General features: G+C 43.1%; 1 protein-coding gene across 3 annotated transcripts in view; it reads left to right on the top strand.

Annotated features, from left to right (window-relative positions):
- NSD2 (nuclear receptor binding SET domain protein 2) overlaps window positions 1-14651 on the top strand; it is a 99271-nt gene that overhangs the window by 21429 nt on the left and 63191 nt on the right. For all 3 annotated transcript variants that reach the window (XM_044267938.1, XM_044267937.1, XM_044267939.1), the window contains exon 2: window positions 13908-14532. In XM_044267938.1, the coding sequence (XP_044123873.1) occupies window positions 13996-14532 (537 nt within the window). In that variant the 5' untranslated portion in view covers window positions 13908-13995. The remainder of the gene's footprint in view (window positions 1-13907; window positions 14533-14651) is intronic.

Genomic DNA, 14651 nt, shown 5'->3' with positions numbered 1-14651 from the left:
TTTAATTGTAAATTTTTTTAAAGGTTTTATTTATTTAGTTGACAGAAACACAGCTAGAGAGGGAACACAAGCAGGGGCAGAGGGAGAGGGAGAAGCAGGTTTCCCGCCGAACAGGGAACCTGATGCGGGGCTCGATCCCAGGACTCTGGGATCATGACCCGAGCCAAAGGCAGACGCTTAATGACTGAGCCACCCAGGCGTCCCTATAATTTCCTTTTTTTTTTAATTAAAAAAAAAAATATATATATATATTTATTTATTTATTAGAGAGAGAGATAGAGGGAACATGAGCAGGGGCAGAGGGAGAGGGAGAAGCAGGCTTCTCGCCAAGCAGGGAGCCCGATGCGGGGCTCAATCCTAGGACTCTGGGATTGTGACCTAGCAGAAGGCAGACAACTGGGCCACCCAGGCACCCTTAAACGATAATTTCAATGGGAAATTATTTTCCCTTAACACTTAAAGAGTCCACCATGTTTGCCTCTGTTGAGGCAAACAGATGTCTGAGCTACTGTTTGTCATGCTGAAGTCTGGCAGTTAACTTATTCTTTATGGATTTTAAGATTTTCTTTTTATCCTTCATGTTCTTTAGTTTCAATATGATGTATCTAAATATTTTTAAATTTATCTTGCTCAGAACCCTGGGTGCTCTTTGAATCTGAATACATGATTTCGTTTCATCTCTGGAAAAATTTCCATCAGTATGCCTTTGAAATTGCCTTTCCCCCATCCTCCTTAGTCTTTCCTAGAACTCCATTGGAATAAAAGCTCCCTGGGGGCAGAGTATCATTTCTTTTATTGATGGCAACATATACATAACATAAAATTTACAGTTTTAACCATTTTTAGGTCTGCTGTTCAGTGGTATTAAGTACATTTACACTACTGTGTAAGCACTACCACCATCCATCTGCAGAACCTTTTCATCTTCCCAAACTGAAATTCTGTCCTCATTAAACACTAACTCCCCATTCCTCCTCCCGTTTTCTTACAACCAGCATTCTACTTTTTGTCTTTATGAACTTGATTACTCTAGGTACTTCATATAGGTGGAATCATACAGTATGTGTCCTTTTGCAACTGGCTTCTTTCACCTAGCATAATGTTTTCAAGGTCCATCCATGTTGTAGCATGTAGGAATTTATTACTCTCTAAGGCTGTAATTTCTTTTGTATGTATATACTATATTTTGTTGGTCCATTCCTCTGTTGATGGACACTTAGATTGCTTCCATCTTTTAGGTATTATGAATAATACTGCTGTCTTTGTTGTAGTACAAATATCTGTTTGAGTCTCTGCTTTAAATTCTTTTGGATGGGCAAGATTAACTTTTTTGGAGCAGTTTTAGATTCACAGCAAGATTGAGGGGAAGGTTCAGAGATTTCCTGTATATCCTCTGCCCCCACATAAGCTTACTGTTCCTGTGTTCAACATTCTCCCCCAGAGTGGTACCTTTGTACAACTTATGAGATATGGCATAATCCCCAAAGTTCATAGTTTACATCAGGGTTCACTTGTTGTTGTATATTCTATGGTTTTGGACAAATGTGTAATGACAGGTATCCACCATTGTATTATCATACAGAGTAGTTCCTCTGCTGTAAAAATCCTTTGTGTTCTGCCTTTTCATCCCTCTCTCCTAGCAACTACTGATATTTTTACTGTTTCTGTTGTTCTTTTGCCTTTTCTAGAAGGTCCTAGAGTTGGAATCATGCAATGTGTAGTCTTTTCTTAAATAGTATGCTTTTTAAGTTCTTCCATGTCTTTTCATGGCTTGATAGCTCCTTTCTTCCTTCCTTCCTTTCTTTGCTTTTTTTTTTTTCTTTCTTTCTTTTTCTAAAGATTTTATTTATTTATTTGAGAGAGAGAGAGAGAACATGCATGGGGGAAGGGTAGAGGGAGAAGCAGAGTCTCCACTGAGCAAGGAGCCCAATACGGGACTTGGTCCCACGACCATGGGATCATGACCCGAGCCGAAAGAGGCTTTAACCCACTGAGCCACCCAGGCGCCACCCAGAAGATACTTTTTTAAATGAAGCACAGCTCGTCAATTATTTCTTTCGTGGATTGTGCCTTTAGTGTCATATATGAAATGTCACTGCCAAACTCATACTCATAGTCATCTAAGTTTTCTCTTGTGTTATCTTCTAGGAATTTTGTAGTTTTTAATTTCACATTTAGGTCTATGATCCATTTTGGGTTAATTTCTGTGAAGGTTATAAGGTCTATATCTAGGTTCATTTTTTTTTTAAGATTTTATTTATTTATTAGACAGAGAGAGATCACAAGTAGGCAGAGGGGCAGGCAGAGAGAGAGAGAGAGAGAGGGAAACAGGCTCCCTGCTGAGCAGAGAGCCTGATGCGGGGCTCGATCCCAGGACCCTGAGATCATGACCCGAGCCGAAGGCAGCGGCTCAACCCACTGAGCCACCCAGGCGCCCCATGTCTAGGTTCATTTTTTAAAAAGATTTTATTTGTCAGAAAGAGAGAGAGAGAGAAAGAAAGAGAAAGTACAAGCCGGGAGAGCAGCAGGCAGAGGGCGAAGCTGGCTCCCCGCTGAGCAAGGAGCCTGATGCAGGACTCAATCCTGGGACCCCGGGGTCCTGACCTGAGCGTTAGGCAGGAGCTTAATCAACTGAGCCACCCAGGTGTCCCTAGATTCATTTTTTAAAATGATTTATTTGAGAGAGCGAGCGAGAGAGAGGGCATTGGGGGAGGGCAGAGGGAGAGGGAGACAAGCAGACTCCTCCCAGAGCATGGAGCCTGACATAGGACTTGATCCTAGGACCCTGAGATCATGACCTAAGCAGATATCAAGAGTTGGATGCCCAATAAACTGAGCCACCCAGGCGCCCCTGGATTCACTTTTTTTTTTGGCGTGTGGATGTCCTGTTGTTCCAGCCCCATTTGTAGAAAGGCTGTCTTGGCTTCTTGTATTGCCTTTCCTCTTTCGTCAAAGATTAATTTACTGTATTTATAAGGGTTTATTTCTGGTTTATCTATTCTGTTGAACATTTATCTTTTATTTTGCCAATGTGACACTACCTTTGTTAGCGTACCTTCTTCATAGTAAATCTAGAAGTCAGGTAGTGTCAGTTCTTAAACTTCGTTACTCTCTTTCAATACTCTGTTGGCTATTCTGAGTCTTTTGTTTCCCCATATAAACTTGAGAATCAGTTTGTCGATATCCACAAAAGAACTTACTGGGATTTTGAGTGGGATTGCATTTAACCTATAGATCAAGTTGGGAAGGACTGATATCTTGCCAATACTGAGTCTTCCTATCCATGAGCGTAGATTTATTTGGTTCTTTGATTTTATTTATCAGAGTTTTGTAGTTTTTCTTCTATAGGCTTGTACATATTTTGTTAGATCTGTTTCTGAGTATGTAATTTTTTGGAGTGCTAATGTGAGTGGTGGTTTTAATTTCAAATTCTACTTGTTTATTGCTGGTGTGTAGGGAAGTGATTAGCTTTTATATATTAGCATGGTATCCTATAACCTTGCTATGAATACTTTCAGGAACTTTTCTGATTCTTTGAGATTTTCTGCAGAGATGATCATGTTATCTGTGAACAAAAGTTTTATATCTTTCTTCCCAGTCTGTATATTTGTATTTCCTATTCTTATCTTTTTGCACTAACTACGATTGCAGAACGTTTTTAATCCTTTTTTGTTCAGTGCTATAATCCCAGCACATAAGATTTCAGTGTTTGGCACATCATAGGCACTCTATAAATTTTTGAAAGAATGAAACATGCATGTTGTATCTCTTAATCCCTCTTAAATATTTTTCATCTCTTTATCAGCTGTATGCCTTGGTGATTTGTTCACATTTATCTTCTAATTTATTAACTTATGTGTAGCTGTGGTTATTCTGCTATATTCAACTCAGCTATTTTAATTTCATTGCCCATTTTTCTTTTCCAAACCTGCAAATTATGAGAGAAATTATTTCATTTTCTTATTCTGTGGAAGGACACCCTTCCATATTACTCTATGCCTAGCTCCTCGGGTTTTCCTCCCTGTTGGCGACAGGTTTGCGTGTTGTGTAATCTCTGTCGTATAGTTCACTTCAGGGAGGTCTTCCACACGTGCTCTGGGCTGTAGACGCTCCCCCTGAGTAGTTTCCAGCTTGTCTTTGCAGGGCCCTATCAGCATCACTCATTCTGGACCGATTTTTACATCAATTTCTTGGCTCAGGATTTGAGGCATCACAGCCTTCGAGGCAGATTTCTCAAGAGTGATTCTGTCTTGCCGGTCTTCTCTGGTGGGTATTTGCTGAGGGCTCTGCCCTGCGCTTGCCACTGGCTTAGATGGTGAAGGCACTGTGATAGCAGACATTCTGGTCTGCTTTGGCTGCTCTTCCTCCTCCACATTTAGAACTACCCTATGAAGTTAGTTGGTCCTCTGTCCACAGCATGTGGAGTGTGGATGAGAGGGTGTTGTCATCTGCACAGTTGGTAAGCATTGGAGCCCAGATTACGGCAGAGGCAGTGGTGTCTATGCTGTGCCCCAAGCCACTCTAGCTGGCCACTCTCCATGCCCTTCTTACCCGCTGTAGGCGCCGTGTGGGGAGCCAGGAGGCCCAAGTCCTTGCTTCGCACCTTGGCTCTATATTCCACCTGCCAAGCCCAGCTCTGGAAGTGTGGAGTTCTGCCCCTGGCAGTCTCCGCCCTATGAGGCCAAATGCTGTTTCCTTTTCATTTCTGGCCGGGAGAACTGCTTTGAATTAGGTGACATAGCTAACTTTTTTCTTTTAAAAGAATTTGACCACCTTCATCAGAAATCTCCTGTAATGTGTTAACATGGTGATATAAAATTAATAGAGGTCCTGATATTGAATCATAATTTTGGGGTAGATCCTCTTTGGTATCTTATCTTAGTGTAGTAATATCTGGGTATGATTTACTTCTGTTTTGTAATATTATTTATAGTATATTTTTAGTGCTCATGATCCATAACTCTTTTTTGGACTCATTTTTTCTGGTTTTGGTATAAGAGTTGTGCCAGCCGCCTTTTTTTTAAAAAAAATATTTTATTTATTTATTTATTTATTTGGCAGACAGAGATCACAAGTAGGCAGAGAGGCAGACAGAGAGAGAGGAGGAAGCAGTCTCCCCGCTGAGCAGAGAGCCTGATGCGGGGCTCGATCCCAGGATCCTGGGATCATGACCCGAGCAGAAGGCAGAGGCTTCAACCCACTGAGCCACCCAGGTGCCCCTGGCCTTCTAAGTTTTCAGAAACTTTGCATTATTTTCTGTCTTAGAGTAATTTAAAGGGTTTTTTTCATTGGTTTATTTTATTTTACTATTTTTTAAAGGGTTTATTTATTTATTTGACAGACAGAGATCACAAGTAGGCAGAGAGGCAGGCAGAGAGAGAGGGGGAAGCAGGCTCCCTGCTGAGCAGAGAGCCCGATATGGGACTCGATCCCAGGACCCGGAGATCATGACTCTAGCTGAAGGCAGCGGCTTAACCCACTGAGCCACCCAGGTGCCCCCATTTATTTTTTAATTTAAGTTTTCTATACCTAGTGTGGGAATTGAATGCAGGACCCCAAGGTCAAGAGTCACATGCTTCTCCAGCTGAGCCAGCCAGGTGCCCCAGTGTTCTTGGAGTAACAGGAATGATATATTTGTGTGATGCATAATACACAACAATTGAAAGGACAGCTCCACTCATATATATCAATGTGGGGAAGTAAAGATACATTGATTGATTAAGTTGCGGAGTGAAGGTGTGGTATGATAGCATTTATAGAAACACAAACTCTGTGAAACAATTCTGTTAGTGGATATATACCATAGACTGGAGGGCTGCGTGGTGAATTTGAGATGGGAATTGTCTCTGAGGGAGCCTGAATGGAACTTATGCTTCAAGAGCAGGCTGACATCATCTTTGTTTTATTTGTTCACTCCTCAAACCCAGACCTCTGGGAGGCAGTACCTGGGGCTAGACTGCTGCTGCCCCCCTGCCTTCCAGCTTTATGGCTTGGGTGTCATAGTCCCTGCACCTGTGAAATGGAATCTCAGTGCCTGCCTCACAGTGTTGTGAGAACACAAAACCCCGGCAAGCTGCAAAAGGCATTTTGTTGGTGGTAGGCAGTCTGAGGACCACACAGTAAGCATTAAATACTTAATTCGTAGTTGCTGCTTTCTGGAGTTCTCTACCCCCCAAGCCCCCCCCATATAAAAAAGACTTGAAGCAAATGTGGCAAAATGCTAACATACTGTCATTTTATTTATTTATTTATTTGACAGACAGAGATCACAAGTAGGCAGAGAGGCAGGCAGAGGAAGGGAAGCAGGCTCCCCACTGAGCAGAGAGCCCAATGCGGGGCTCAATCCTAGGATCCTGGGATCATGACCCCAGCCGAAGACAGAGGCTTTAACCCACTGAGCCACCCAGGCGCCCCCATACTGTCATTTTGGAGTGATAGATTTTATCCTGTTGTGCTTTGTACTTTTCTACACTGAAAAACTTAACTCCCGGGACGCCTGGGTGGCGCAGTTGGTTAAACGACTGCCTCCGGCTCAGGGCGTGATCCTGGAGTCCCAGGATCGAGTCCCACATCAGGCTCCCAGCTCCATGGGGAGTCTGCTTCGCTCTCTGACCTTCTCCTCGCTCATTCTCTCTCTCACTGTCTCTCTCTCTCAAATAAATAAAATAAAATCTTAAAAAAAAAAAAAAAAGAAAAAAGAAAAACTTAACTCCCTTCTCCAGCATAAGAGGAATTGCTAAGAGTAGCCAGTGAAATTCTCTGGGCTTTTCTTCTGTGGTTATTGGGCTTTTCAGGTTTTCTACCCCTTGGTTAGGTTTTGTGTTTTTCTTGAAATGCTAGACAAAGTGTCAGATTTTCTAATTTATTGGTGTAACTTTGGTAACAGATTCTTAGTTTTATCTTTCTAAGTGGTCAGTGACTTTCACTGCTATGGAGGCCAATCATTTCTGGAGCACCCCATGCCTTAAAGAGTTCTCACAGGTAGAATCCAGGGAAATAAGCAGCCCACAGTCAGATTAGTAGGGAAAAGAGACAAAACACACAAAGAAAAAGCACCACAAATGAAAAAAACAAATAAAACCTAGTAGTAAAAACAGACTTGCAAAGTCTACCTATTTAAGACAATTATATTTAATATATTTAAGGATTTAAAATAAACTTGAAAATACCAACAGGAACAACCAATCTTTTTTTGTTGGTGTTAAGATTTTATTTTTATTTATTTGACAGAGAGAGAGAGATCACAAATAGAGAAGCAGGCAGAGAGAGAAGGAGAAGCAGGCTCCCCGCTGAGTAGAGAGCCCAATGTGGGGCTCGAACCCAGGAACCTGAGATCATGACCTGAACCGAAGACAGAGGCTTAACCCACTGAGCCACCCAGGCGCCCCAGGAACAACCAATCTTGAAAAGTGTGGTTCACACACAGGTTGTGATTCACATGAACCTGGGCCTGGGATCAAATCCTGGCCCCATGACTTATAGCCTTGTGATCCTGGGTACATTCTAAGAGAAGCTAGAAACCGGAATTTTTGTGTGAAACGCTCCAAGCTTTAACTCTTGCGGCTAAACTCTTATCTGGTAGCTCTATTTCTTAGCATTATTATTATTTTTTAAGATTTTATTTATGTATTTGGCAGAGAGGCAGGCAGAGTGAGGGGGGAAGCAGGCTCCCCGCCGAGCAGAGAGCCCGATGTGGGCCTCGATCCCAGGACCCTGCGATCACAACCCAAGCTGAAGGCAGAGGCCTAACCCACTGAGCCACCCAGGCGCCCCTTAGCATTATTTTCTTAGCAGCTACCCTAACTAGGTTTGCGGTTTGCACATGTAACTCATCATGCTCTACTTAGAGTTATTACACTACTTACTGAAATGTAAGATTCTTGCAACTGTCTAGATTTACTTCCTTTCCCATGCTACAGTTGTCATATATATTGTAACAAGTTATAGTCTCCATAATCTTATAAATTTTGCTTTAGTTACATGAATTTTAAACTTAAGAACAAGTATTTTTTTAAAAAATATTTTATTTATTTATTTGACAGATCACAAGTAGACAGAGAGGCAGGCGGAGGGGGAAGCAGTCTCCCTGCTGAGTAGAGAACCCAGTGCGGGGCTCGAGCCCAGAACCCTGAGATCATGACCTGAACCGAAGGCAGAGGCTTAACCCACTGGGCCACTATTTGCCCCAACAAATAGTCTTTTATGTTAATCAGTATATTCAACATTTCTGGTGCCTTCCATTTCTTCTTAAAGATCCAGGTTTCAGTTTGATCTTATTTCTCTTCAACCTGAAGAAATTCCTTTAGTATGTCGTGTATAGATCTGCTGTTAACTTTAAATAGTTTGTATTTCTTTTTTTTTTTTTTAAAGATTTTATTTATTTATTTGACAGAGAGAGATCACAAGTAGGTAGAGAGGCAGGCAGAGAGAGAGGGAAGCAGGCTCCCCGCCGAGCAGAGAGCCCGATGCGGGACTCGATCCCAGGACCCCAAGATCATGACCTGAGCCGAAAGCAGAGGCTTTAACCCACTGAGCCACCCAGGTGCCCCAGTTTGTATTTCTTTTAAAATAGCATTTTGCCGGGGTGCTTGGGTGGCTCAGTCATTTAAGCATCTGACTTTGGCTCAGGTCATGATCTTGGGGTCCTAGGATAAAACCCCATGTTGGGCTCCCCACTCAACAGGGAGTCTGCTTCATCCTCTTCCTCGGCCTCTTCCCCTGCTCATGCCCTCTCTGTCTCTCTCAAATAAATACAATCTTTAAAAAAATGTATTTTGGGCACCTGGGTGGCTCAGTTGATTAAACGACTGCCTTCAGCTCAGTCATGATCCCGGGGTCCTGGGATCAAGTCCCACATTGGGCTCTCCCTGCTCTGTGGGGAGCCTGCTTCTCCCTCCTGCCTGCTACTCCCCATCTTGTGCTCTCTCTCTCTGTGTGTCAAATAAATAAATAAAATCTTAAAAAAAATTTTGCCTTCATTCTTTTCCTTTTTTTAAAGGTTTTATTTATATGAGATAGAGTGAGAGAGAGAGCATGGGCAGGGGAGAGAGGCAGAGAGAGGGAGAGGGAGAAGTGGACTCCCTTCTGAGCAGGGAGCCAGATGCAGGACTCAGTCCTAGGACCTGGGGATCATGACCTGAGCCAAAGGCAGATGCTTAACTGAGCCACCCAGGTGCCCTTTGGCTTCATTCTTGAAGGATATTTTTTCTGTATTTCAAGTTCCACATGGACAGGTTTTTTTTCTTCCATTACTCAAAACATGTCATGTCACTGTCTTGTGGCCTCTGTTTTTTATGAGCAGTGAGTGATCATCCATATCATTGTTTTTATATGTAATAGGTCTTTTTTCTTTTGACTGCTATTAAGGTTTTCTCTTTACCTTTCTTTTTCAGCATTTTGACTGAGGTATACTTGGGTGTGGGTTCTTTTATATTTATCATGCTGCATTTCTTAGATCTGTAAATTTATGTCTCACCAAGTTTGGGAATATTTCTAGCTCCTTTTTCCTCAGTATTTTTTCTGTCTGATTCTTTCCCTTATCTCCTTCTGGGTGGGAGTGGGAAACCAGACCTTTTGATACAGGTCTATAGATTGTTGAGGCTTTCTTTCTTTCTTTCATCATGTTTTGTTTTTTAGACAAGACAATTTTTTCTTTTTTTTATAGTTGTGAATTTGTTTATTTATTTAATTTAATTTTTTTTCAGTGTTCCAAGATTCATTGTTTATGTACCACATCCAGTGCTCCGTGTATACGTGGCTTTCTTAATATCTACCACCAGGCTCACCCAACCCCTGACCCCTCTCTCCTAGACAAGAGAATTTTTTTTTTAAGATTTTATTTATTTATTTGACAGAGATCACAAGCAGAGAGGCAGGCAGAGAGAGAGGAGAAAGCAGGCTCCCCACTGAGCAGAGAGCCCGATGTGGGACTCGATCCCAGGACCCTGAGATCATGACCTGAGCCGAAGGCAGCGGCTTAACTCACTGAGCCACCCAGGTGCCCCTAGACAAGAGAATTTTTACCAATCTGTGTGTGTGTGTGTGTGTGTGTGTATACATATATATATATTTTTACTAATCTAATTTCAAGTTTCCTGACTCATATCTAATATGTTATCATGACCATCCAAAGACTTTCTGATTTCAGGTATAGTACTTTTAGGTTATAGAATTTCATTTGGCTCTTTTTTTATGGTTTTGATTTCTTTGTTACTATTTCCAATTTATTACTTTATTATGAGCATATTTTCCTTTATGTTCTTGAGCATGGCTAAAATACATCCTTTGAAATTCTAATCTGCTGAATTCTAATATTTGGGCCATCTCAGGGATGGGTTGTATGGTTTTTGTGTTTCTTAATATATTTAGTAGTTTTTGGTGAATCCTGAATATTGTAATGATATGCTATAGACACTCTGGATTCTGTCAGGTTCCCCTTGGGGGTGGGTTTTTTTTTTAATTTTTATTTTTTAAAAATTTTATTTATTTATTTGACAGACAGAGATCACAAGTAGGCAGAGAGGCAGGCAGAGAGAGAGGAGGAAGCAGGCTTCCCGCTGACCAGAGAGCCCAACTTGGGGCTCGATTCCGGGACCCTGGTATCATGAACTGAGCCCAAGGCAGAGGCTTTAACCCACTGAGCCACCCAGGCACCCCAAGGGTGGTGTTTTTTTTTTTTTTTTTTTAATTCTGTTAAACTACACGTAATGTAAAACTTATTTTAAGTATTTTTTTTTTTTTTAAGATTTTGTTTATTTGACAGACAGAGATAACAAGTAGGCAGAGGGGCAGGCAGAGAGAGAGGGGGAAGCAGGTTCCCCACTGAGCAGAGAGCTCAATGTGGGACTCCATCCCAGGACCCTGGGGTCATGACCTGAGCTGAAGGCAGAGGCTTTAAACCACTGAGCCACCCAGGTGCCCCGTCTTAAGTATTTTCAAGTGTATTGCTAAGGTGGTATTAAGTACATTTACATTGTTATGCTGCTGTCCCCACCTTCTATCCCCAGAACTCTTTGTCTTGTGAATCTGAAACTCTTACGTCTTTCAAACACTAACTTCCTATTCCTCCTCGGTCCCCCAACCCTGGCCCCTGGTTCCCACCATCTACCTTCTGTCTCCATAGGTCTGCCTCCTCTAGGGACCTCATGTAAGTGGAATCATCAGTATTTGGCCTTGGTGTCTGGCTTCCTCCACTGAGCACAGTGTCCTCTAGGTTCCTCCATGTGGTGGCCAGTGTCAGAGTCCCCTTCCTGTTTAAGGCTGAGGAACATTCCATTCTGTGGATGGACCCTGTTTTGCTTCTCCATTCATTGGTTGATAGACACTTGGGTGCTTTCCTGTCTTAGCTGCTCTGAATCATGCTACAGTGAACATGGGTGTGCAAACACTTCTTGGAGACCCTGCTTTCAGTTCTTTGGGGTACATACCCAGCTGTGGAATTGCTGGGTAATAGGGTAGTTCTATTTTTAATTTTGTGAGGGACTTCCATTCTATTTTTCACGGCAGCTGCACCATTTTGCACTCCCACCAGCACTGCACAGGGTTCTAATTTCTCCATATCCTCACCAACACTGGTTATTTCATGGTTTTTTTGAGAGTAGCCATCCTACTGGATGTGAGGTAGGATCTCATTATGGTTTTGATCTTAAAGTGGTGTTTTGGTTTTTTTTTTTTTTGTCCAGCAGCTGGAGTCTTGTTTCAGTTATTTTATAAACTGGGCTACTTAGACTCTATCACATATATGTGTCAGCCTGGAATTTGGACATGGTTTATATGCAGAATTTGGGGCTCCTCTTCAATGGCTGTCCTCTGTTAGAAGTTGTATTTTGTTGTTAAAGATTTTATTTATTTACTTGAGATAGAAAGGGAGAGAGAACATGAGCAGGGACATAAAAGGAGAGGGAGAGGCAGACTCCCCGCTGAGGGAGCCTGACATGAGGCTCTGTCTCAGGACCCCGGATCATGACCTGAGCCAAAGGCAGACACTGAGCTGACTGAACCACCCAGGCGCCCTTAGAAGTTTTACTTCTTGTACAACTGCTCCTATTGCCTTGAACTTTCTTTAAGAACAAAACTGAAAGCCGGGATATTCTGGCATTGCTTCTTTCTTCCAGGAGCTGACTCCCATTTGTTTTCTTCCTGCTTTTGGTCTTTGTGTCTTCAGGTAGTTGTTTTTTATATTTTTGCCCAGTTAATCTGACATGAGCTGGAATAATTTACCTTAAAAAAATACTGTGTGAGTGAAAGCACGTGCTCTTTTACATGTTCTGGTGCTAGAAGTCATCTAGTGCGTGTGAAGCTAAACTGGAACTTGGGCTGTTGAGTTTGCTCTTTCTTCCTGTGTCTCCACTGATCTCTGTGTGGAAACTGCAGGTGCTACAGTCTGGCCCTGTTTGCTGCACTTGAGTTTTCTCTGCCTCTGTACTCTTGGCATTTTCAGCCAGGTAATTCGTTGTTGTGGGGTCTGGCCTCTGTGTAACAGGCTTCTTGACCCTTCCCGGTAGATGTCAGTAGCAGCTCCCCAGAGGTAACAATCAGAAAATGTTTCCAGACAGTGCTGAGTGTCCCTGGGGAGCAGAGTCTTTCACAGCTGAGAAGTGCTGCTGTACATGTGTGCATCTCTCTGCTTTGTACTCTCAGCTTCTCGCTGGTGTCCGATGCTGCTGGCGCTGCCTTCTGGAAGGGGTCTCCTTGGTGGCCATCCTAGTGCAGTCTTGGTGAATGTATTCACAGCTGGAATGGGTGCCTGCCTGTTCCTTGTTCCTAGCTGACCTTTGGGTTTTGGTGCCTTCACGGGATTATTCCCCAAGTGGGGACTAAAGTTGTACAGTAAAGCCCTTGATTATCCCATGTAGCCCAAGGGGTCTTCCTAAAACTGCCCCCTTTTGCCCTTAGGCCTTAAGCGGCCGGCAGGGCACATTGCAAGTAGTGCACATTATGACTCAGCAGTGTTGACCTCTCTAGTTAATCTTCAGGAGATAGCTAAATAAAATTTGCCATTACTACAGTACTTCTTGTCATAGCATTTAATTTTGGGCCTGGGCCCAAGGCCTGGGCGAGGAAGGGGTGGACAACAGAGGTTAGCCCCAGCATAAACCAGAACTGACTTGGGCTATTTTCTCACTTTGTAGGCGCCCTCCCTTTCCCTCCCCGCCCCACCCCGGGGCCCCAGAATCAATCTGGAACTAATGGTGTGCCAGCCTTTGGGAGATCTGGTTATCAACTGTGCTGATTAGTAACTTTGGGTGTGTCACTGAACCCCTCTGCCTGGGAGTCCTAAGCTGTGACCAGAGGAACTTTGTTTTGTGTTCTTCCCTCTTGTCCTTTTACAAAGGCCTGTCTTTGTTGTTGTTTTTAAAGATTTTATTTATTTGGCGAGTGTGTACACAAGTTGGGGGAGAGGCAGAGAGAGAAACAGGCACCTTGCTGAGCAGGGAGCCAGACTCTGGCTCCATCCCAGGAACTGGGACCATGTGCTGAGCCGAAAGCAGACGCTGAGCCATCTGAGCCCCGAAGGTGCCCCCAAAGGCCTGGCTTTGTGTGAGCTGCCTCAGGCACATGTACCAACGGTGATCTCCCCATTCAACAGCGATTGAGCCAAGTGAAGCGTGTCCATGGCCACGGTGCTGGGTAGTGGTGGTGGCACAACTCGTGTCTCCATGCTTGTTTTTATGTTCTTTTGTGTTCTCCCCCTTAAAAATGATCCCTGTTCCTTTCCTTGCAACTTTATCATTTTGTGATTCTATCTCATTTTTGTGAAATCAGAACTGCGTTTGTGACCCAAATGATTATGGAAATATTGTAAATTGTCTCAAAACAAACGACTACCCAAAGTTGTAGCAGTGTCAGCATGCTTGTGAGGTTTAAACATAATGTTTCTTTTTATTTGTGTTTTTCTTATATTGTAGTGTTCTAAGAACGGAAGAATTTGGGCTGAATGGAAGTTAGCATCAAAGAAGTCCTCTTTCTGTTCAGAAAGTTGTAAAGTGCATAAAGATGAAGCAGGCACCAGAAATCCTTGGCAATACAAATGGAAAGACTCAGAACTGTGAAGTGAATCGTGAATGTTCTGTGTTCCTCAGCAAAGCCCACCTCTCTACCAGTCTGCAGGAGGGGGTCATGCAAAAGTTTAATGGCCATGATGCACTTCCCTTTATTCCATCTGAGAAGCTGAAAGACCTAACTTCGCGTGTATTTAATGGAGAACCTGGTGCTCATGATGCCAGATTACGTTTTGAGTCCCAGGAAGGGAAAGGACTTGGGACACCACCTAACACCACCCCTATCAAAAATGGCTCTCCGGAAATTAAGCTGAAGATCACCAAAACATATATGAATGGGAAACCTCTCTTTGAATCTTCAATTTGTGGTGACAGTGCTGCTGCTGTGTCCCAGTCAGAAGAAAATGGACAAAAACCAGAAAATAAGGCCAGAAGGAGCAGGAAGAGAAGCATAAAATATGACTCCTTACTGGAGCAGGGTCTTGTTGAAGCAGCACTGGTGTCCAAGATCTCAAGTCCCTCAGACAAAAAGGTATCCATGAGGCGCTGTGGCCAGGGTACGGCCAAGTGCAACAGCCTGTTACCCTGAACGTGGGTACCACAGGAGGGTGCTTCTGCATGTGGGGTCGGCTAGAGGGGAGGAGAGGCCAC

This window comes from Neovison vison, chromosome 11 (genome assembly GCF_020171115.1).
Source record: "Neovison vison isolate M4711 chromosome 11, ASM_NN_V1, whole genome shotgun sequence".
Lineage (NCBI taxonomy): Eukaryota > Metazoa > Chordata > Mammalia > Carnivora > Mustelidae > Neogale > Neogale vison.
This window is presented reverse-complemented; position numbering and strand designations above follow the sequence as displayed.